This window comes from Stegostoma tigrinum, chromosome 1 (genome assembly GCF_030684315.1).
Source record: "Stegostoma tigrinum isolate sSteTig4 chromosome 1, sSteTig4.hap1, whole genome shotgun sequence".
Classification (NCBI taxonomy): Eukaryota; Metazoa; Chordata; class Chondrichthyes; order Orectolobiformes; family Stegostomatidae; genus Stegostoma; species Stegostoma tigrinum.
In genome coordinates, this window is record NC_081354.1 from 132,939,852 (window position 1) to 132,965,208 (window position 25,357).

The window sequence follows — 25,357 nt, forward strand, 5'->3', positions numbered from 1 at the left end:
GGAGGAAGGGATGGGTGAGAGGAAGAACCGGTTAGGGAGGCAGAGACAGGTTGGACTGGTTTTGGGATGCAGTGGGTGGGGGGGAAGAGCTGGGCTGGTTGTGTGGTGCAGTGGGGGGAGGGGACGAACTGGGCTGGTTTAGGGATGCAGTAGGGGAAGGGGAGATTTTGAAACTGGTGAAGTCCACATTGATACCATATGGCTGCAGGGTTCCCAGGCGGAATATGAGTTGCTGTTCCTGCAACCTTCGGGTGGCATCATTGTGGCACTGCAGGAGGCCCATGATGGACATGTCATCTAGAGAATGGGAGGGGGAGTGGAAATGGTTTGCGACTGGGAGGTGCAGTTGTTTGTTGCGAACTGAGCGGAGGTGTTCTGCAAAGCGGTCCCCAAGCCTCCGCTTGGTTTCCCCAATGTAGAGGAAGCCGCACCGGGTACAGTGGATGCAGTATACCGCATTGGCAGAAGTGCAGGTGAACCTCTGCTTAATGTGGAATGTCATCTTGGGGCGTGGGATAGGGGTGAGGGAGGAGGTGTGGGGACAAGTGTAGCATTTCCTGCGGTTGCAGGGGAAGGTGCCGGGTGTGGTGGGGTTGGAGGGCAGTGTGGAGCGAACAAGGGAGTCATGGAGAGAGTGGTCTCTCCGGAAAGCAGACAGGGGAGGGGATGGAAAAATGTCTTGGGTGGTGGGGTCGGATTGTAAATGGCGGAAGTGTCGGAGGATGATGCGTTGTATCCGGAGGTTGGTAGGGTGGTGTGTGAGAACGAGGGGGATCCTCTTAGGGCGGTTGTGGCGGGGGCGGGGTGTGAGGGATGTGACACCTTCCACCCCAACCTTCAGTTCACCTGGGCCATCTCCAGCACATCCCTCACCTTCCTGGACCTCTCAGTCTCCATCTCAGGCAACCAGCTTGTAACTGATGTCCATTTCAAGCCCACCAACTCCCACAGCTACCTAGAATACACCTCCTCCCACCCACCCTCCTGCAAAAATTCCATCCCCTATTCCCAATTCCTCTGCCTCCGCCGCATCTGCTCCCACGATAAGACATTCCACTCCCGCACATCCCAGATGTCCAAGTTCTTTAAGGACCGCAACTTCCCCCCCACAGTGATCGAGAACGCCCTTGACTGCGTCTCCCGTATTTCCCACAACACATCCCTCACACCCCGTCCCCGCCACAACCGCCCTAAGAGGATCCCCCTCGTTCTCACACACCACCCTACCAACCTCCGGATACAACGCATCATCCTCCGACACTTCCGCCATTTACAATCCGACCCACCACCCAAGACATTTTTCCATCCCCACCCCTGTCTGCTTTCCGCAGAGACCACTCTCTCCGTGACTCCCTTGTTCGCTCCACACTGCCCTCCAACCCCACCACACCCGGCACCTTCCCCTGCAACCGCAGGAAATGCTACACTTGTCCCCACACCTCCTCCCTCACCCCTATCCCAGGACCCAAGATGACATTCCACATTAAGCAGAGGTTCACCTGCACTTCTGCCAATGTGGTATACTGCATCCACTGTACCCGGTGCGGCTTCCTCTGCATTGGGGAAACCAAGCGGAGGCTTGGGGACCGCTTTGCAGAATACCTCCGCTCAGTTCGCAACAAACAACTGCACCTCCCAGTCGCAAACCATTTCCACTCCCCCTCCCATTCTCTAGATGACATGTCCATCATGGGCCTCCTGCACTGCCACAATGATGCCACCCGAAGGTTGCAGGAACAGCAACTCATATTCCGCCTGGGAACCCTGCAGCCATATGGTATCAATGTGGACTTCACCAGTTTCAAAATCTCCCCTTCCCCTACTGCATCCCTAAACCAGCCCAGTTCGTCCCCTCCCCCCACTGCACCACACAACCAGCCCAGCTCTTCCCCCCCACCCACTGCATCCCAAAACCAGTCCAACCTGTCTCTGCCTCCCTAACCGGTTCTTCCTCTCACCCGTCCCTTCCTCCCACCCCAAGCCGCACCCCCATCTACCTACTAACCTCATCCAACCTCCTTGACCTGTCCGTCTTCCCTGGACTGACCTATCCCCTCCCTTCCTCCCCACCTATACTCTCTCCACCTATCTTCTTTTCTCTACATCTTCGGTCCGCCTCCCCGTCTCTCCCTATTTATTCCAGTTCCCTCTCCCCATCCCCCTCTCTGATGAAGGGTCTAGGCCCGAAACGTCAGCTTTTGTGCTCCTGAGATGCTGCTTGGCCTGCTGTGTTCATCCAGCCTCACATTTTATTATCTTTCTGAATTCAGTGGCTATCTGGCCATTACAGATGAAGAGCTGATTAGTTGCAGCAATAGTTTATTCTGCATATTAACTACGAATCAAACTGCATGCATATTTATTGTTGACTTCAATTTTGTTTGAAGAGTTGATAAATCTTACTTGAATATATAGAATAAAACAGAAGAAATCAAGTTGTTTCACAAATAGGGCTAAGAGGTACAGCCAAGAGCTTGATTGAAACATGCATTTTGAGAAGAATTTAAAGTGAGCCATATACTGCAGCAATTCACCAACACCTTTGACAGCAGCTTCCAAATCCTTGACCTCCGTGATCTCGAACAAGGGCGGCAAATGCATTAAAATAGCAACAACTGCAAGTTACCAAACAAGTCATACCCTCGTGACTCAGAATTATATCATCATTCACTAATCATTGCTGGGTTAACATTTTGCAAGCCTGTTTGTATCAGCAATCTTGGTATACCAACATGACATGAATGCAGCAGTTCAAGAAGGCAGCTCATTACTATCTTCTGGGCAATAGATACAGATCTAGTCAGCAATGCTGATATCCTGTCAAAAGTTTGTTTTAAAAAGTAGAGGGCCTAGCAGTTTCAAGGACAAAGTTCTGGAAAGCAGAGCATAGAAAGCAGAGTGCATTTATTTTTCTAACAAAATAAAGGCAGCTGATGATACACACAATGCTGCATGTAAAGAACATTTCAGGAAGATTACAAAACTCTCAGAAACTGCAATATAAATTTGGAGCATTGCCAAGGAGGGATTTATACTCAAGAATAATTTTCAATTAATTTCAATGGAGGGTGGGGAGTGAACATTGAGCAACAATCAGATATTGAATAACCTTAAGGTAATGACATTGAACAATTCTCTAACATTGGCAATTAAGGTATTCATTCATTTCAATTGGCTAAAATTGTACTCGTTTACTTTTTCTTCAAACAGAACATTTTGTCAGTCATCTGGAATTGTTATGGATTCCAACATGAGTACTATGGTGCCAGGGTTGTTGCTTTCTTCAATTTTATCTGACAGTTGTAATTAAATTTTCTGTGTATTTACTTCACTGCTTTTAAATTGGACAAACTCTCTCCTCACATTAGTGATAACTTTCTTTTCATTGCTTAGAGAAGGCACTTCGATCTATTTACGATGGCATTGAGGGTCACCTAACCCCACTAATTGTCAGTCTTACAATACATGACACTGGGTCCCACCCATCTAGTGTTGACTTAGGTTATTTTTGACTAGACTAGCCGGAATGTCTTAAAATGCAAAACAGATGTTGAAAGTTGCATTAAAAATTAAGTCTATTTTTTCACTCTCTCTGGAACTGTGCCATTTGTGGTTCTGGGCCATTTTAACGCTGCATGAAAATACACAACAGTGAAGGATACCCAAGCTGTCAATGGATTGTTCTCTGACAGATAAGTCAGAATACAGGAAAAGGCCTTATTCGTGTAATTCAGTCTCCTCATAACAGATACTCTGGGTTAAAAGGTGAGTTTCCTTTATATCAATGCCATATATATTGTAAACCTTAAGTAATGTGACTTGTTTAAATCTAAAGAGAGGCTTGTTTCAGTTTTTTCTTTTAATTGTTCTTACAGTTATGTGAGTTGTAATTTGACTTATGCGATCTGAAACTTCGATGTTTCACTGATAATGCTGTCAACTCTGGGAAAATGTTAAGAGTGACATTTATGATGAACAAGAGAAACAGTGATGGAGAAACCAATTATGCAGCTGTATTGAAACAAAATGTACTTGAAGTAGGTCACATTTTTAAACTGAATCGACATCTGACGTGCTTGTCTGCTTTCCTTGTCGTACTAATTGTATCATTAAAAGGGAGGCTGAAATTGGCCAGTCTGTCAAAGTCTAATTTCAGATTTGCAGAAAGGACAATAGTATTGGTTTTATGTCTTGACTTTAAGCAATAGCCAATGCTGCTTTAAAACAAATCCATGCTGGAACTATAAATATTCGCATGATTCAAGTTATAGGATATTAAAAACACAACACAAATTCCCAGTGAATTATATAAAGAAAGCACACCTTTTAAAGGCAAGGAATTGGTATCCACAACTTTAATATAGAACATTACAGCACAGTACAGGCCCTTTGGCCCTCGATGTTGTGCTGACCTGTCATACCAGATTAACAGAACCATTTTTCTCATTCAGATCATTTGTCAGAGAAATGTCTCCCACCTCACCTCCTCACCCTTCCTCAACCTCACTCCTCCCCTCTCCACCTATTCCTGCTCTACATCAACAGAACGGAGGTTGATAGAGTGAAGAGCATCAAGTTCCTCGGAGTGATTCCCACATAAATACGACAGTCAAGCAGGCACAACAACACGTCTTTTTCCTCAGGCATCTCCAGAAATTTGGCATGTCCATAAGGTCCCTCACCAACTTCTAGAGGTACACCACTGTCAGAGTGCTGTCCGGTGCATAATGGCCTGCTATGGCAACTGCTCTGCCCTGGACCTTAAGAGACTACAGCAGGTGGTGTGCACAGCCCAGACCATTATGGACACTAACTTTCCATCCATGGACTCTATTTATACAGCTCACTGCCAAGGAAAGGTGGCCAACATCATCAAAGACCCATCACACCCTGGTAATGATCTTCCAAGACCTCTTCCAACAGGCAGAAAATGCAGAAGCTTCAATACACTCACGAGCAGATTCAGGAACAGCTTCTTTCCAGCCGTTATCAGACTGTTCAATGGACTCCAGCCTCAAATAATGTAACCTGTATGCCTCTAAATCTTTTTGATCTCTTTGCTTGCCGTGATCTGCCCGTACCACTCGTAAACAAAGCTTTTCACTGTATTTTGGTACACGTGACAAAATCAAAATCAAAATCAAAATCAAAATCAAATCAAATAAATGAAATCTTTGTTTTCCCTCCACTTCCCTACACACTTCTCTTTCCCCTTCCGTCACCCCCCCACCAAAACCTAGCCCGCCTCCCCTCGCCTCAACCTTCCCCCATTTACCACTTCTCCCCTCTCCTCCCCACTCTCCTGCCCATCACTGCCACCCCCACTTCAGACCTTTTCTCTCCCTTTCCTCATCCTCCTGCTTCCGCTCCCCCCCAAACATCCTCCTCCTCCAACTTTCCCCCTCTGTATCCTCATTTTCCCCTTCTATGTGCTCCCTTTCTCCTATCCCTTGTGCCTGTTCCTGTCTGGGACCCTGGTCAGACCACAATGTGTTTGTTCTGACCAAGACACAGCCATGGCGGGAGGACTTCAAGAGGTTACAGAGGTCAGAGGTTATTGCAAGTGGTGTTCCATAGGGATAAATTCTGGGTCCGCTTTTGTTTCTCCATTATATAAATGATTTGGATGAGAATATAGAAGGCATGGATAGTAAATTTGCAGATGACACCAAAATTGGTCGCATTGTAGTCAGTGAAGAAGGTTTTCTAAGATTACAAACAGATCTTGATCAAATGGGTCAAAGGGCTGAAAAATGGCAGATGGAGTTCAATCTGGATAAATGCGAGGTATTGCATATTGGTACAACAAGCAAGGGTGGGGCTAATACAATTAATGGTAGAGCCTTGGGTGGTGTCCTAGAACAGAGGAACCCAGGGATGCAGGTGCATAATTCTGTAACGTTTGCATCACATATAGACAGGATGGTGAAAAAGACATTTGGCATGCTTGCCTTTATTGCTTAGCCCTTTGATTAAGGGAGTTGAGACAGTATGTTGAAGTTGTGCAGGAAATTGGTGAAGCCTCTTCTGGAATACTATATCCAGTTCTGGTTGCCCGGTTATAAGAAGGATATTATCTAAGATAAAGAGGGTTCAGAAGTGATTTACCAGAATGTTGCCAGGTATGGAAGGTTGGAGTTATAAAGAAAGTCTGATAGGTTGGGACTTCTTTCACTGGAGCATAGGAGGTTGAGAGGTGACCTGACACAAGTTTATAAAATAATGAGAGGTATAGGGAGTGTTGATGGTAATTGTCTTTTCCCTAAAATGGGGAATTTCAACACTATGGGGCACATTTTTAAGGTGAAAAGAGAAAAATTTAAAGTCATAAGAGGCAAATTTTTACACAGAAGGTGGTTCGCATGTGGAATGAACTTCCTGGTACAATACAATGTTTAAAAGACATTTGGATGGAAATATGAATAAGAGAGGTTTGGAGGGATATGGGCCAGGAGCAGGCAGATGGACTAGTTTAGTTTGGGATTATGTTCAGCATGGACTGGTTGGACCGAAGGGTCTGTTTCCATGCTGTATGACTCCATGACTTGGAGTATAAGGAGCGGTTGGGGAGTATAATCTTTGTAGATATATTGATGATGATCTTTCAAAATTTTGTAGTTTCATGAATGTTGCCTGTTGTTTAGAAAGTTGCAATTGTATCTCTACTGTCTAAGAAAAGATAGAAAAGGAAAATGGTGAACTAGAGACCTATAAGCCTGTCATCAATAAGAGGGAAATTACTAGAATTTATTACAAAGGTTATTGTAACTGAATTCTATAAAATAATACAGATAGCAGGAACTGTCGTTGCTGGAGAATCTGAGATAACAAAGTATAGAGCTGGATGAACACAGCAAGCCAAGCTGCATCAGAGGAGCAAGAAAGCTGATGTTTCAGTTCGAGACCCTTCTTCAGAAATCTTCAGATTGTTATCTCAACAAAATAATAATCTGTTTGGGCAGAGTTAGTCTGGATTTATAAAAGGGAACTAATATTCAACCATCCTGCTGGTGTTTTTGAGCATCTGATAGCAGATAAATATAGGACAGCAGATAACAGTGTGGTCTTTTAGAATATGAGTGTGTTGACATGTTTGACATCATAGACATCAAACACTGTTCCTCAGAAAGCCAAAAACTGTTGGTGCACTGGAGGTGGCATTGTGTTTCATAGTTCATGTCTGCCATTGCCAAGAAGATGTTCCAAGATATCCAGTAACAATGAATTTCCTGTGGCAGTGCTTCCACTGCATTGCCATTGGGCCAGGTTGATTGAGGTAGTAGCTTGGCTTAGGCAATGGTCAATCGAGTAATTGTTAGCTTCTGTCTTGGTATGGGTGATGTGAACATCTTTGTGGTGCCTCACACAGATGATGCAGGTGCCAATGTCAGGAATGAAGATATTGCCAAAAGGTCTGGATTTGTGTCTCTGAGGAAATAGTGTGCCACCAGACTGTATTCTAAGAATTGTATCAGAAGGAATGATGTGGAGGTGCCAGTGCTGGACTGGGGTGGACAAGGTCAATAATCAACACCAAGTTATAGTCCAACAGGTTTATGTGAAGACACAAGCTTTCAGAGTCTTGGTCCTTCTTCTGGTGTTGCTGAGAGAGATGGCATCAGACACGGAATTTATAAGCAAAAGATCAAAGAGTCATAGGACTGATGCAAATGTGTTGAACAAACCTAAGTTGGCTGTCAAATCTTTAATCAGTTAGAAAGGATTAAAATGCAAATTCCAGAATTTCTTTCAAGTCACTGTCCATAGGTAACTAAAGGTTATATCAATTCCCTCAGTATATCAGAGGTGACACTTTAGGTCAGACAATGCATGTTAGGTGTGAGATGTTCTTTAGAATCTGACTGTGTATCAACTTGGAGACAGGCTGGTTTTGATTCCAAAGTAGGAATTTATAAAATGCCACATTGAGTGTCTACAAATTGTGTTTTGTTTTTGAACAAATTAGAATGTGTCTGAAATTACAGATCCGCAAAAGCAAATTGAACCCATAGATTTATATGTGTCTGTGTGGTTATGTGTGTGTGTGAGGAAGAGAGAGTTTATGTGTGCATGTGAGGGAGAGACTGTGTGTGTGTGTGTGTGTGTGTGTGTGTGGTGGGGGGGGTGTTTGAGAGACAGAATGTGACTGTAAGTGGTGTGTGTAAGAGAGACGAAGTATATGAGAGAGGGTCTGTGTGACAGTGTGTTTGTGTGAGAGTGTGTGTATGTGTGCGTGTGAAAAAGTGTGTAGTGTGTTGGGGTCACCTGTAGTGCGACATGAATCTAATATCCCACTTGAGGCCGTCCTCATGGTTATCGAACTTGGCTATCAGCCTCTGCTCAGCGACTTTGCGTTGTTGTGTATCCTGAAGTCTACCTTGGAGGATGTTTTCCGAAGATCCACTGAAATGATGCCCCACTGGAAGGGAATATCCCTATCTGGTGCTGGTTGTGCGGTGTCCATTCATCTATTGTCATAGCATCTGTGTGGTTATGCCAATATACCATGCCTCGGGACATCCTTGCCTGCAGCATATAAAGTAGACGACGCTGGCTGAATCACCTGAGTATCTGCTGTGCAAGTGGTGGGTGGTGTTCCCATGTGTGATGGTAGTGTCCATGTTGATGATCTGACATGTTTTGCAGACGTTGCCATGACAGGGTTGTATGGCGTTGTGGTCAATGTTGTCCTGAAGGCTGGGCAGTTTGCTGTGAACAGCTGTCTGTTTAAGGCTTGGTGGTTGTTTGAAGGCGAGAAGTGGAGATGTAGGGAAGATCTGAGTGAGATGCCCATTGCCATCGATGATGGGTTGAAGGCTGCCAGGGACATGATGTAGTTTCTCCTGTCCCAGGAAGTACAAATGACGAAGGGTACCTTATCAGTTGTATCCCATGTCTGTCTTCTGAGGAGGTCGATAAAAGTTTCTTGCTATGGCATGTTGGAACTGGCGATCGATGAGTTGAGCATCATATCCTGTTTTCATGAAGGCGTCCTTCAGCACCCATCGTGTCCTCCTTGTCTGAACAGATCCTGTGTATGCGTAGGGCTTTTCCACAGGGGATGGCTTTTTTAATATGTTTACTGTCGAAGCTAAAGAAGTGCAGCATCTTGAGGTTATCTGTAGGCTTGTGATAGAATGAGGTGCTGAATTGTCTGTCTCTCTCTCTCTCTCTCTCACACACACACTCACGCACTTTCTCTCTCTCTATCGCGGTCCCTCCCCCCACACACGTGCTCGCGCATATATAAATCTATGGGGTGAATTTGCATTTGCGGATCTGTAATTGCATTCTATTTTGTTCAAAAAGCACAAAACTTGTAGACAGTCAATGTGCCATTTTATAGATTCCTACTTTGGAAATAAAACCAGTCTGACTCCAAGTGGATACACAGCCAGATTCTAAAGAAGGCCTCACACCCAGAAGGCATTGTCTGGCCAGGGATTTCACTTCTGGTATACGGAGGGAATTGATAAAACCTTCAGTTATCTGAGGGCAATGACTTGAAAGAAATTCTGCCATTTGCATTTTAATCCTTTCGAACTGATTAAAGATTTGACAGCCATCTTAGGTTTGCTCAACCTACTTACATCAGTTTATGATCCTTTGATCTTTTGCTTATAAATTCTGTGTCTGTTGCCATCACTCTCTGACACCTGAACAAGGAGCAAGATTTTGAAAGTTTGTGTCTTCAAATAAACCTGTTGGACTATAACCTGGTGTCGTGTGATTATTGACCTCATCAGAAGGAAGACACCATTGGTGATAACAAGTGTGGAGCTGGATGAACACAGCAGGCCAAGCAGCATCCCAGGAGCACCAAAGCTGACGTTTCGGGCCTAGACCCTTTGTTAGAAAAGGGGGATGGGGAGAGGGTTCTGAAATAAATAGGGAGAGAGGGGGAGGCAGATCGAAGATGGATAGAGGAGAAGATAGGTGGAGAGGAGACAGATAAGTTAAAGAGACGGGGATGGAGCCAGTAGAGATGAGTGTAGGTGGGGAGGTCGGGAGGGGATAGGTCAGTCCCATTATCTCTGATACAAGACTCCATTGGTGTTTGCTTTCACTATGCCATCCTTATGAATCATGCCTTTCAACAGGCTTGTGTCTCTCCCAATTCTGGCATTGAATTACTCAGGGAGAATTACCTTGTCTGTCTTTTTGGGGGGACTAGTGGATGTGGTATATTTGGACTTTATAAGGCCCCGTAGACAGTTTAGTAAACAGGGTATATGCTGTTGTGGATAATATAGTAGTAGCGTGAATTAAAGAGTCAGAGATGTAAAGCAACGAAACAAACTCCTCAACAAACTTGTCCATGCCAACCAGATGTCCTAAGTTAATCTAGTCCCAACTGCCAGCTTTTGGCCTGCATCCCTCTGAACCCTTCCTATTCATGTACCAATCCAGATGCCTTTTAAATGTTGTAATTGAACCAGCCTCCATCACCTCCTCTGACAGCTCATTTCATACATGCACCACCCTTGCATGAAAACATTGCCCCTTAAGTTCCTTTGACATCTTTCCTTTCTCACCTTGGACTCCCTTGCCCTAGGAAAAAGACATTGACTACTCACCAGATCCATGCCCCTCATGAGTTTATAAACTTTGATAAGGTCACCCCCTCAGACTTTGATGATCCAAGGAAAATAGCCCCAGCCTTTTCAGCTTCTTCCTGTAGCTCAAACCCTCCAACTCTAGCAACAGCCTTGTAAATCGTTGCTGCATCAAATGGTTAATGGAAAGAAAGGAGAGGAAAGGAATAACTGGATCATTGCCAAGTTGGCCATTTGTAATCACGTGGAGTACCACAAGAATCAGTGCTTGAGCACTAGTTGTCGGCAATCTGATTTGAATGTGGGAATCAAATTTAATATTTCTAAATTCGTAGATGACAAAATTAGGTGCAAATGCATTTTGTAAGGTTAATGCAAAGATGCTTCAAGGGGATTTGGACAACTGAGGGAATGTGGTTAACTACTTTTGGTAGGAGGAATGGAGGAGCAGAGTATTTCTTAAATGATGAGTGATTGACAAGTATTGATGTCCCAGCCAACGTGGAATCTAAGCCATTGAAAAATAACATGCAGGTGCAGCAAATAATTCAGAAGGAATATGCATTGTAAGGTCAGGAGTAAAATACATTGCTTGTTTTGTCAACAATAAAAATTTTTAATCAAGCTTCACATTCCAGTCAACATAAAGCTTGCTGAAAACCTTTGACTCAACTGGTGCTGGGATAATCAGCTTCAGTGTTAGAATTACAGTGATTCCTCTTATTGCTTGATTAAGATCTTTGGGATTGAGGTAAATTCATAGCTATTTATTTTGCATCTCTCTCATCATGCTAGCATTTACCAGATTTGTAGGCTCTGAGATTCTGGGGATCAGTTTTTATTTTCCAACTCTTCCAAGCTTTCCTTTTAGTTATATTAGTATTTTATGCAGCGAATGATTCACTAGTTTCTTTTGGAATCAACAGTCATGTCACATTCAAATTCCGCAAAGCGTCCATCTATGTTTATCATTTACTGAGATCAGTTGCAGTTTTTTGAAACTGCTGAACCTTTGGAGAGCAGAACGTTTTGTTTCTACGACACAGAACATTCAGTAAAAATCTTTCCCTCTTTGTGTCTTTCTGGTGGACGTTGTTCCTAACTGTGGAATCTCATTTCCTCTTTATGCTATGACTTGGTTTCAAAACATCTTTCCTCAGGAAACCATTTTCCTTTAAATTTTCGGGTAAAATTATCTGAGCAGGGTGACATTACTGTTTATTATAAATCCGAAATGGAAGTTCAATATTATAAATTATGAGCTTGTTAATCATGGCCTCCTGAGCTGAAAGGTTGTTTAAATTTCTTTGGAAACTGTTGCATCCATATAGTTTATGCAACTACTTTGTTCTTACGTCTTCATTGTCATTTTACATGGTACATATGTTTTGGGTGGTTTATTTTCCTTTCATTCAAACTGTTGCTCTTGCTGGTCGTCTGCCACCACACCTCAGGTGAGGGGAGAGGTTGAGAAGGAGAGTCTTTCAAGGTAAGCTTCAGCTGTTTTGGGTAATTGAACCCATAGTGTCAACTTCATGCTGGTTTGCAAGCCACCTATCCAGCCAACTGAGCTAAACTGACCTCTATTTTAAATTCAAATGCCGGACCTTTGTTCAACATTTTGCATAACACTGGTGTGGATTAGTTGATTCCACACAAAATCTATTGTTTAGTAGTGAGTAACACAGCATGCTGAATGTTTTCATATATTGTAAACATGAACATAAACTAAATAAATTACAACAGAAAGTGTAGTAGCCATCATCAGCCTCCCATATCTTCATGGGATATGCAGTATGTGTGTTCATTGGGGCAATGTAGGCCAGCTTATTTCTGCACAATTCATGCAGACTCTCTCTAGCACTGAATCAGCATTAATTCTGCTTTAAAAAATTATTTTAACTCAGACACCTTTAACACCAAGTTACATCTTGTGGTTCCCAAAAATTAGAAACAACCACTTTTGCAGGCAAAAATACCGAAGTGTCTTAAAATTTATCCCAACATATGCTGTAGAGGATGGTCCAGGAATGACAGATATGCATACGTACACTCAAATTGTTTCTAAAGATAATAATAATTTAATGAATAATTTAAGGAAATTGTTTAATTAAAATAACTAAATCCTTTACTGTCGATGCCTTTTTGCTCGAAGTCCTACAGAAAGATAATGTTTGATTCCTCCAGACGCGAGTTCGCTTTCATGCAAAATCAGTAGCAACACCAAGTGTGCTTGAAAAATATTGATAATAGTTCAGAAATGGACCAGTCAGTGGGTTAAGAATTGCGATTTTTAAAAAAAATTAAAAATAAACTATGCTTCCTGCCGGAACTCTTATCGTCTGCTCAATTTTTCCATCGGAGCAAATAGTTTGTAGCTCGGCTTCCGCCTCGAGTTCCGTACTTCCGGTCTGTCTGCTTGCAGCCGAGGAGATGTTGCGTTCATTGATCCGGACACGGGCCTTACTCCAGGTAACCATGGCAGCAGGGCGGGAGAACGGGTGGCAGACGCCTCGAGACGGCGTGTGCTGACGGTTTGCCATCTCCCTCGAGCGGATTGCAGCCGTTCCGCTTTACCCTGGTGCTCCGAGGCCGAGTGGGGGAGGGGGCAGAGCGACTGTCGGTGAGGAGAACATCCATATCAGTTCGGGAGGTACAGTCAGTTCGGAAAAGTACCAAATGCTGGAGATCTCAGCGGGTTAGACAGCATCCATGGAGGGACAGCCAGCTAACTTTGCGAGTCTAGGCGACTCTTCATCAGAGCTGGTGAAAGGGCACCATATTTCTGCTGTAGTTGGGGTGGTGGTGGAGAAAAGGTGTTGACAGTCCAGAAGCATGGCTGTGGAAGCGAGTTTTGGTATCACCAGGAGAACGCTGAAGATCCACACCCACTACCCCCCAGACACCCCGCTCCCAAAATGCTGTCCCTTCCACACTTTCTCTTCTGCTCTGATGAAGAGCCATCTAGACTCAAAGCATTAGCCTGCTCTTTCTCCATTGTAGCTGTCTGACCCACTGTGATGTCCAACGTTAGTTGTTTTCAATACAGATACCGGTGTAGAGTCATAGAGATATACAGCACAGAATCAGGCCCAACTTGTCCGTGCGTTCCTAGAGTGAGCTCTTGAGAAATTTCTGCAGTTTTACATTTGCAGCCAAAAAAGGAATGGCTGGATGGCTGTAGAAAAGGCCAAAGGGCAGTCCAGATTTTTAAAAATTGGTTGGCCGAAAGCCAGCTTCAATGGGGTCAGAATGGATTTAGGTTAAAGAAATGAAAGGTTGGTGGAAAAAGATGACAGCAGATTAAGGAATGCCCTGCCTGCAACAGTAGTAGACTTGCCAACTTTAAGTGCATTTAAATGATCATTGGATAAACAAATAGATGATAATGGAATAGTGTAGGTTAGATGGGCTTCAGATTGGTTTCACGGGTCGGTGCAACATCAAGGGCTGAAGGGCCTGTACTGCGCTGTAATGTGTTATGTTCTAATGAGAGACATTCACAGATGATTGCCTCCAAATAGGAAAGTAGGACACAAATCCAGAGCTAGGTAACAACATGTGGGGCTGGATGAACACAGCAGCTGCTTGGCCTGCTGTGTTCATCCAGCCCCACACTTTGTTATCTTGGATTCTCCAGCATCTGCAGTTCTCATTATCTCTGATCACAAACCCAGAGCTCCCTGGAATACAGAGGTAAAAATTTAAGATAAAGAAAAATATCTGGCTGTGACCCCGGGCAGCACGGTGGCTTAGTGGTTAGAACTGCTGCCTCACAGAGCTAGGGACCCAGGTTCGATCCGACTCACAGGCGACTATTTGTGTGGAGTTTGCACATTCTCCCCTTGCCTGCGTGGGTTTCCTCTGGGTGCTCCGGTTTCCTCCCACAGTCCAAAGATGTGCAGGTTAGGTGGATTGGCCATGTTAAATTGCCCGTAGTGTTCAGGAATGCGCAGATTAGGTGGGTTATAGGGGATGGGTCTGGATGGGATGCTCTGAGGGATGTTGTGGATTTGTTGGGCCGAAGGGCCTGTTTCCACATTGTAGGGATTCTATGATTCAATCAGATGTCAGGTGGAATAGATATCTGAGAACCAGGCTAAATATGGAAGTTTCACAGGGATGGTGGAAGTTTAGAAAAAGATATGGGGTGTATGGAATGACACTAGCAGTTAATGTGAAAGGTGTTATCAAAATTTTCCATAGCTATAGAAATAGTATGTGGCGGAATGACATTGTAAGTGAAAGATGAAATCAGTGCACCAGTGAGACAGGATATTTGTGCCGGAAATTGAGATTTTGAATGAGTTTTGCTGGAGCAAGTGACAATAGACAGTAGGCTTGCTGTAAGACAGGAAGGAGCTGAGGGCGTTAGGGTTTGTGCAATGAGCAAGAGTTTGTTAATAATCTTGTTGCTCAGAGGTAGGGACACTACTTCTGTATCACAATCTCTCCAATTCTGAGCAAGGGTCAGTCGATCCGAAATGTTAACTGTTGTTTCTCTCCACAGATGCTACCAGACCTGCTTGCTTTTTCAGCAACTTCTGTTTTTGTTTCTCATTTACAGCATCCATAGTTTTTTTGGTTTTTACCATCTCTCTAATATCGGAGTCTATTATAAAGGATGTGATAATTGATCACCAAGCAAATGCTGGTGGTATTACACAAAGTAATTGCGTTGACAAAGTGACTGTCAAGTGATTGAATTTCACTACTTACTTTCTAGGCCAATGAAGAATTCCAATTTGGACCCTAAATCCAAAAAAAAGGGGGAAATGACAAAAGAATGCTGTTGCAATGGGTTAGATTGGCTTGGATAGACTGGGTAACTTAATTCACAAGCATAACACTGGACAATGATCAATATTTAGATGCAGGTGCATACATTCCAGCATTACAGATTCCTTTTAGGTTGGGTGGGGGAAAAATACTGTAAGTGGTCCAGTTATGGTAAGCAAAAGAAATTAACAGTCGTATTAGATCCAAAAAGGAATCATTTAAAAAGGACGAGAAGCAATTATTTTTTAAACACAGGGCGTGGTTTTTCTCTGTAATGAACTTCTTGGGGAAGTGGTGGATGTGTGTACAATTAAAACATATAAAAGACATTTGGATAAGTATATGAATAGGAAAGATTTGGAGGGATATGGGCCAAAAGCAGGCAGGTGGAACCAGTTTATTCTAGGATTACATTCAGCATGGACTGGTAGGACTGAAGTGTCTGTTTCTGTGCTGTAAGGCTCAATAACTTTAAATAAAGTTCTTTGAAAAAGTAGCAGGCCTGGGGAGTGAGATGAGTTTAGAATTCATCAAAGGAGGGCCACAAGGCTCGTTGAAAGGGAAAAGAATAGTGTGTGTGAGTAAACTTGCAAGGCGCATAAAAGTACACTATAAGACTTTGAAAAAGTATTTGAGGAAATAACAGAATAATTTTAAGCCATCTTTCGTTCTGTCTTCACAGAACACACACATTACTTCCCAGAACTTCTAGGGAAGGTAAAAATGAAGGAAATTAATATTGATTTCTTTTTTAAACAAAAAGTACTGGTGAAATGAATAGGACTCAAGCTGAAAAATGCCCAGGGTCTCATATTCTACACGTTGCTCAAGAAGGTGAAAATAGTAATTACATTGGTTGTCATCTGCCAAAGTTCTGTAGATTTGTAGAACAATCCCAATGCAATCCTACTATTGAAACAAGGACGGAAGTAGAAAACTGGGAATTACAACCTAACAGTGGTAGTTAAATGTTAGAATCGAGATATTTTCTGAACAATGTGAGCAGGAAGGTGATATGCACTTCTAGAACTCATGGGATTTGAACCTGTGCCTCCTGGCTCCGAGATCAGGACATTGCCCCTGCACTATAATCGCCCTAATGTTGGAGTCTGTTATAAAGGATATGATAATTGATCACCAAGAAAATGTATAACACAAAGTAAACATGTTTATGAGAGGGAAATTGTATTTATGAATTTGCTGTAGTTTTTTGAGGGTGTAATAAGTACTCTTCATGTTGGATAGCCAGTTGTTGTAATGTTTTTGAGGAATGCCTATACAAGAGATTTTTGTGCAAAATCAAAGCACGTGGGACTGTTGGTCATATATTGGCATGGATTGAGAATTGTTGAGTAGAAGGAAACATAATGGAAACAAAACTAAATAGATCGTTTGTAGAGTGGAAGGTATATGCTAATAAGGTGTTGCAGGGATTAGTACATGGGATGAAGATAGTCTCACTACTGATCAATGATGGATGACAGAATTAAGAATGACATCTTCACATTTGCTGATGACCTAGAACTAGGTGAAGTGTGGTGGTAAGGAGAATGTAAGGAGATTGTTGTTTTTTTTTAAAATATCAGTTGAATGAACGGTTGATAGATGGCAGCTGCAGTATAATGTGGATATATGTGACCAGGTCCACCTGTCCACAATGTCAGTGTGTTATTTAAATGGTGAAAGGTGGGAATGTTTGATGCACAAATGAACATAGGTGTAATGTCACTGAAAGCAAGCAAGCACGCAGGTGCAGGAAGCAGTCAGGAAGGCAACTTGTCTGTTGGGTTTCATTGCAAGAGAGTTTGAGTACAGGAGCAAGGATGTGCAACTTGGTGCAACTGTGCATGGCCTTGTTGAGACCACACCTGGAGTATTGTGTGCAGTTTTGGCTTCCTTGCCGAAGGAAAGATATATTTATCACAGAAGAAGTACAACAGAGTGTGACCAGCCTAATTGCTGGGATAGCAGGTTTGTCAAATGAGGACAGATTGTATCAACTGGGCCATTGTACACTGGAGTTTAGAAGAATGAGGGAGTGGGGATTTAATTGAAATGTACACAATTCTGACAGAGCTGGACTCACCGGATGCAGAAATCGTGTTCCAGAACAAGGAGTCACTGTCTTGGGATCTGTCAAGAAATATGTTGTATGCCCTTGTTTGCAATGATCTGCCTGTACTGCTTACAAAACAAAACTTTTCACTGTACTTAGATACATATGACTGCAATAAATCAAATCAAATCAAATCTTCACTCAGAGGGTAGTGCAGCTGTGACGTTTCCTATCTCGGAAGCATGTGGTGGCAAAGTCATTGAATATATTTAAGAACAAAATTGATTTCTAAAGGCTCGCGGTAACTAGGGTGTGGGAAGCAAGCGGGAGTATGGGGTCGTGATAGAGTAGCAGCTGTGACCGTATTGAATGATGGAGCAGCCTTAAATGGGCTGAATATTGTGCTCCTTCTACTTTCTATGTCTTTAAAAAGATGGTAAAGTGAGGTGTGGGCAACACTAGGGATAAAGGATGGGGTTGACACATGGAGATTAAAAGGGATAACTGAGATATTCAATAAAGACATCTATCTTTTACAAGGAAACAGTGCTTCCAAAGCCATGATGAAAGAATTTTATTCGCTAAAAGAACTTGCAATTAATGGTGAGGTGTTAAATCGGCTGCCTGTAGTTGACAAGGCACTGGGAGCAGATGAAATGAATCAAGGATGCTGACTGAAGTGAAAAAGAAAGTTCTGGAGGTACTTTCAATTGTTTTTCAGTCTTCATTTGTCGTCTTTCTCAATGACAGATGTCAATGTTAAGAGTCCTTTATGAAGGAGGTAAAAGTAGAGCAGTTAGAAATACATAATAAATCAAGCAGACTCAGTATGGCTTCTTTCCTTTAAGGTAGTCCTTAAAACCTCTCCGACAGAACAAAACAAAACTTTTCAATGTACCTGGGTACATGTAATAAGAATAAATCAAATCAAAATCAAACTTATACACTCTAGTTCTGGACCTCCATCCCCCACCATGGGGAAAAGACCTTGGCTATTCACCTTATCTGTGCCCCTCATGATTTTATAAACCTCTGTAAGGTCACCCCTCAGCCTCCTATGCTTCAGGGAAAGAGGTCCCAGCCTATTCAGCCTCTTCTTATAACACAAACGTTCCAGCCTCAGTAACATCGTTGTAAATCTTTTTTGCGCCCTGTCTAGTTTAATAATATCTTTCCTATCCTAGTCTTCAGTTGTAGTGGAGCATTCTGATTCGAGACAAGAAGCATCATACTGTGGACGCTGAAAGTACTGGGAATACGCAGCTGGTCATACAGTATCTATGGACAAAGAAAGACGAACAGTTCTCATGATGTTGCAAACTGGTGTTCATTTAAAACTGAATTCTTCTCATATTTCCTGCATAGAATGAGACCTCGTAATGGCTGTTCCAGCAGTTCAGTCCCTTCTGCAAACATAAAGAATTCCTTAAACATGGACATGAAGATGATTATTATAAAGACTCCCAGTACACTGAAGCCTGTTATGCAGATTTGTTTAGGTAAAACAGAAAGGTTTGTTCATAAGATAAATGAAAACTGACCTTAGAAGTTGCAGTGGGCAATGGGGGTTATCGAGCAGTTCTCCAGTGCTCTTTGGTGAGAAAAGATTCAACAAATGATTGAAACGGAATAGAAGACCAACTCCAAAAATAGGGAATATCAGCAAGTACTCGAGAGTCAGGGGGTAGGGCTTGTCAAATTGAAGATTAGAATAACCTGAGGGAAGGCCCTGGGAATATCATTTTTGTGTAACCAGCTAATGTATAATATTATACATTATAAAGTCTTTGGATGGGCCCTCAGAATTGAGATACTAGATCAGAAACCCAGTGAAGGTAGACTGTTTGATCAGAAACTAAGCTCAATGTGGTTTGAAGCTGGGAGTTGATGAGGAATGGAGCTCCTTACACTCAGTAAGCTATCTGAAAAGTCCTTGAGAATAATCAGCTGCCTACATTGGGTGACTGTGGTCCTGAATTTCCCAAATCTAAAAGTGAAGGGTCATGACGTGAATCAATTTCACTATCTCCACAAATGATTTCTGCTCCATTGAGAATTTACAACATTTTCAGTTCTTGTTCAGATTATAGATGTTACGAGCATCACCTCGGCCTTCAGACCTTTAAGCTCCATTCCTCATCAACTCCCAGCTTCAAACCACATTGAGCTTAGTTTCTGATCAAACAGTCTACCTTCACTGGGTTTCTGATCTAGTATCTCAATTCTGAGGGCCCATCCAAAGACTTTGGAACATAATCCCTTCAACATAATCAAAATAACTTCATAGGAACAAAATTGAGAGAGGTTTTCTAAAGCTTTCATGAACTGATTCATCATTTTAGGAAGTGATGTAAAATATGCTGATAGACGCGCTATTAAGCATTTCAATGCAAAGCATGTTAAAGATAGTGAGAAAGCAAAAGGAAATCCTTCTAGGAATGTAGGTAGCTTCAGGACATATGCAGCATTTACTGAAACTTCTTCTGGAATAAAGTGACCGATGTACGCTTAGATTATCTGATTCAGAGATAGCTGGAACTGACTGCTGGAGAATCTGAGAGACCAAGCTGTGGAGCTGGATGAACACAGCACGTCAAGCAGCATCAGAGGAGCAGGAAAGCAGATGTTTCAGGTCTGGACCCTTCTTCAGAAATGGGGGAGGGGAAGGGGATTCTGACATAAATAGGGAGAGGAGGGAGGCGGATGGAAGATGGATAAAGGAGCAGATAGGTGGAGAGGAGACAGACAGGTCTTCAGGACATGGTCGAGCAGTGTCAGGGTGGAAGAGATTACAAGAGGGTTGCAGTGCGAGACATTCACTGAGGTCTTTGTGGAACATAACTTCTTCAAAGTCGGCATCTTTAGAAGAGGCTTCGCAGTGCGGTTAAAATTGTTTCAGAGATAGTAGGAACTACCGACGCTGGAAAATCTGAGATAACAAGGTGTAGAGCTGGATGAACACAGCAGGCCAGGCAGCATCAGAGGAGCAGGAAATCTGACATTTCGGGTCTGGACCCTTCTTCAGACCCCACTTAGATTATCCACTGTGCCTGAGATAGATGAGTAAAAGCTATACCCCATCATTAATGTTGCTTTATTTTCATTTGCTGTGCTGGGGATTAGAGAGTGAGTGGCAAATGATATAACATCTAAGATTTTATTAACTCATATCCCAAAGTAAAAATCGACAACGAATTTTCTTTTAATCTTTTTCGGATTATCTTCATTGTGGTAAATTTCAACCAAAAGAATGGAGTGACCTTGGGAGGGTCACTTGGGAGACTATGACTTGCCCCTCTAGTTGAAATCAATGTGGACTCTTAGTTTTTTTTCCCTTCTCAAGTCATAGATGTTCTATTGTTCAATTTGCTTTGGTTTTCCTTTGCTTTCTCTCTGTATCTGTTGTGGGAGAATCTGGCAGTTAAAATAGGTCTGACGAGGACTGGTGGTCCTGCAAATGATAAATACAATATTTCTTAAGAACTTGTTTGTGAAAAAATGTCTAGAGAGAGAGAGATAATAAAATGTGAGGCTGGATGAACACAGCAGGCCAAGCAGCATCTCAGGAGCACAAAAGCTGACGTTTCGGACCTAGACGAAGGGTCTAGGCCCGAAACGTCAGCTTTTGTGCTCCTGAGATGCTGCTTGGCCTGCTGTGTTCATCCAGCCTCACATTTTATTATCTTGGAATTCTCCAGCATCTGCAGTTCCCATTATCTTAGAGAGAGAGAGAGAGAGACATGTTTTTCTAATTTCTCCTTTGATGTGGATTCTTTGGAATTTTCTTCCTCAAAAGATCATGGATGCAGAATCTTTAAATATTTTTTGAGGCAGAGTTAGAAAGACTCTTGATTGCCACTTTGATGAAAGATTACTTGGAATATCTAGGACTATAAAGTTGAGATAAAAATCAAACACCCATGATTATACTGAATGGCAGAGTAGACTTGAAGGGTTGAGTAGTCTATTCTTGTTCTTTGCTCATTGTCATAATGAGTTTAGAGATTCACAGGTTTAAATACAACATTAAAATTGGGAACTAGGAATCAGGCCATACAGTGTAACTAGGAGACACATTTTCAAAAATCCACCAGTAAAGCGTGCAGCTTATGAAACTCTTTGGTAGTCCATTTCACAGCAAACAGTGTTGAAGAGCAATGCAAGCACATTTTCCTTACAGTGGCAAATTGAGGGGTAATTTAATGGAGGTGCTCAAAATTGAGGGATTTGATAGTAAATAAAGGGAAAACTATTTTCCAGTGGCTGGTGAATCTGTTACCATGGCATACAGATTGAAGAACAGTTTTAGATGGCAAGTTATTATGATTTGCAACAGAGTGCTTGAACAGGTGCCAAGAGCAGATTCAATAGTAACCTTCAAAATGAAAATTTTATACATACTTGAAAATGAAACTGAATTGCAGCGCTATGAGGGAGGTGCTGCAGAGTGAGACTAATTGAAACTCCCATCTGCATCACGGCTCAAGTCAGGAGTATGATGGAATATCCTTCATTTGCCTGAATGAGTGCAGCTCCAAAAATACTGAAGAAGCTTGACTCCATCCAAACAAAGAAGACACTTAATTGACACCCTGACCGTCACCTTCGACATTCACCCCCATTACCACAAATATGTTTTTTGAGAAGGTAACCAAGCAGGAGGATGAAGGTAGGGCTGTTGACGTGATGTACGTGGACTTCAGTAAAGCCTTTGATAAGGTTCCACATGGTAGGCTATTGGAGAAAATGCAGAGGCATGGGATTGAGGGAGACTTAGCAGTTTGGATTAGAAACTGGCTTTCTGGAAGAAGGCAACGAGCGCTGGTTGATGGAAAATATTCAGCTGGAGTCCGGTTACTAGTGGTGTGCCTCAAGGATCTGTTTTGGGACCACTGCTGTTTGTCATTTTTATAAATGACTTGGACGTAGGCATAGGTGGATGGGAGGGTAAGTTTGCAGATGACACGAAAGTCGGTGGAGTGGTGGACAGTGTGGATGAATGTTGCAGGTTGCAGGGGGACTTGGATAAACTGTAGGTAAACTGCCTTCTGAAGAAAGGCTGAGGGACTTGGATCTGTTCTCACTGGAGAGAAGAAGGCGAAGAGGGGATTTAATAGAGATATACAAGATGATCAGAGGATTAAATAGGGTGGACAGTGAGAGTCTTTTTCTGAGGATGATGACGTCAACTTGTACGAGGGGGCTTAGCTGCAAATTGAGTGGTGATAGATTGAAGACAGATGTTAGAGGCAGATTCTTTACTCAGAGTGGTAAGTTTATGGAACGCGCTGCCTGCCAATGTCGTTAACTCAGCCACATTAGGGGCATTTAAACAGTCCTTGGATAAGCAGATGGATGATGATGGGATAGTGTAGGGGGATGGGCTTAGATTAGCTCACAGGTCGGCGCAACATGGAGGGCCGAAGGGCCTGTTCTGCACTGTATTGTTCTATGTATTGATAATTTAAATTTTCACAGTTTGGCAGTTAATTGTTGGTGATCGTTAACCTCGACAAATCTGAGCTGACCTGCCTGAATAGAATGAAAACAAAGCTTGGGAGTTAACTATCAGTCATTGTTAACTTGTGCATTCTCCATGGATTGCCTCTGTCAATTTGAACCTACTCGCAAACTAATCAAAATTCTCTTCAAATTCATTACAAATGATTTTTTTTCCCACTTTTTGGTAATTTTTGTAAATTGTGCAAGACGCAAGTTTCTTTTCTTAGCAATACTTGAGTATTTTTATATTAACAGAATATTCTTCTAAACTTAGAATGAGGCCTGATGTTTACTTGAGCCTTTGAAGTTGAAAATCTCCCACTTCAAGGGAGGTTTCTCTCCTCCCTGAGTTTGCCTTAGAATCCTGCATTGTACTGTATGCTTGGATAAATATTGTAACACGTGAATATTTTTATAAATTGTTGTAATTTTCACACCAGTCTGTTGAATAAATCCTCTTGGTACTCAGTGTTAACTTTTGTTTGAAAACACACCAGTAAAGCACCCTGACAAGCTTTACAAAGGGAAGATAAATATACAAGTGGCAATGGTTTTAAAAGAAAATAGCATATTAAGAGTGCGATATGAAACAAATTAACAGAATAGATGATGGAACGGGAAATTGTGCCAGAATTTTGCAAAGGGCAGGACGTGTTGCTGGTTATTGGTTCCAATATCATAATAGACAAGGGGTGTATTTAGTACGGTAGGTTAGATAGAACAGTGACATTTCCTGCCAAAAAAAATTAATAAATCCCTCCTCCAGTTTTACTGCTCTGCTGCTGGTGCTTTTTTGTGAGCAATCGAGGCCCTTCTTGGAACATGCATCATCCCTTCTAAGTAAGCTACAGCATTAAGTGATTTGACTATTAGACTAACTAATTTCACGATGTGCTGTGCCAGCATTGAAATGCTTTTAAGAAACGGAAGTTGCTTAAAGTCCATTGAGCACATGCTTAAAATTATTACTGTGTTACCAGCAGCGTGAAATCCAGACAAAAGACGAACTCCATTGCTCTGGCAGATCATCATATGACAGAGTCACCAGTTCGACTTGAACAAGCTTTGAGTGATAAAGATAGTATCAGTGTTTGGACATAAAAATGAAATGTCCCACTTGTGTAAGTTGAAATGCTCGATCTAAAGTAATGCTATGTTCATGAAGTCTCTGTGGTAATAGAAGAACAAGCATAACAAGATGTTAGTATTATGTTAGAACTTGATCTGCTCAATAGGAATTTGGATTTATTTTATGAACTGACTATTTTTCTTTTTCTTTGAACAGATATACAAAGTTGTGAATTAGGTGCAGGAGTAGGCCATTTGGTTCTGCAAGACTGGTCCCTCATGACCCCTTTGTTAGTCACTAATGTACCTAATAATATTTAACTTGGAATATTGTTCAAGAATATGTAGTGAAAACAATTGAAAATATTGATTGTATAATAGATGAAAAAATGGAGAGTATGTTGCATAAATACAGATTTTTCATGAAAGAGTATAGTAATGGGATTCAAAGCAGAAAAGAGAAAGGTGGAAAAATTAGAATAATTAAAAGTGAAGCTAATGCTGAAAGTGTCACAGTGTAGTATCACTACCTTTGAGCCAGGAAGCCCAGGTTCAAATCTCACTTATTCCAGACATCTGAAATAACGTAGCTGAGCAGCTTGATTAGAAAAAAGGTTTAATTTTTTTTAAAATTATAAAAATGGCAAAGGTCCTGATGGCAAGCATCCAAGAATTTATTTAAACATTGGAATTTTTCAAAGTTGTGCCAAAGAACCACAGAGTTGACCATAGATAATGGGGACTGCAGATGCTGGAGAGTCCAAGATAACAAGGTGTGAAGCTGGATGAACGCAGCAGGCCAAGCAGCATCTCAGGCTGGGGAAGAAGGGAAGACAATATCTCCATAAACAGTGAACTTAAATTTGATGCCGGTAAACTTCGAGATGCTGTAATACAGAGTAAAGAATGCAGAAAATTTGTCTGACAAATTTAATAGAATTTTTGATCACTGGCTTACATTTTCTTAAAGTACTCCACCTATACTCTATCTTAGTTCATTTGCTGCTAAAAGGCTCATCCACGTTGTTTCTTATCTCTAAACTTGACAACACCTTGTTATCTCTATAACATGTGAAATAGAGCTGAATGAACACAGCAGGCCAGGCAGCATCAGAGGAACAGGAATGCGGACATTTTGGGCCTAGCCCATCCTCAGAAATGGGGGAGGGTAAGGGGGTTCTGAAATAAATAGCAAGAGAGGGGCAGGCAGATAGAAGATGGATAGAGGAGAAGATAGGTGGAGAGGAGACAGATAGGTCAAAGAGGTGGGGATTGAACCAGTAAAGGTGAGTGTCGGTGGGGAGGTAGGGAGGAGATAGGTCAGTCCAGGGAAGACAGACAGGTCAAGGGGCCGGGTTGAGATTAGTAGGTAGGAAATGGGCTTGCGGCTTGAGGT

General features: G+C 42.3%; 1 protein-coding gene across 1 annotated transcript in view; it reads left to right on the forward strand.

Annotated features, from left to right (window-relative positions):
* The first annotated feature begins 12,932 nt into the window (after window positions 1-12,932).
* The window catches only part of stoml2 (stomatin (EPB72)-like 2), a 52,521-nt gene continuing 40,096 nt past the window's right edge, over window positions 12,933-25,357 (forward strand). Inside the window, exon 1 of the mRNA XM_048546964.1 lies at window positions 12,933-13,028. Coding sequence (XP_048402921.1) covers window positions 12,990-13,028 — 39 coding nt within the window. The 5' untranslated portion in view covers window positions 12,933-12,989. The remainder of the gene's footprint in view (window positions 13,029-25,357) is intronic.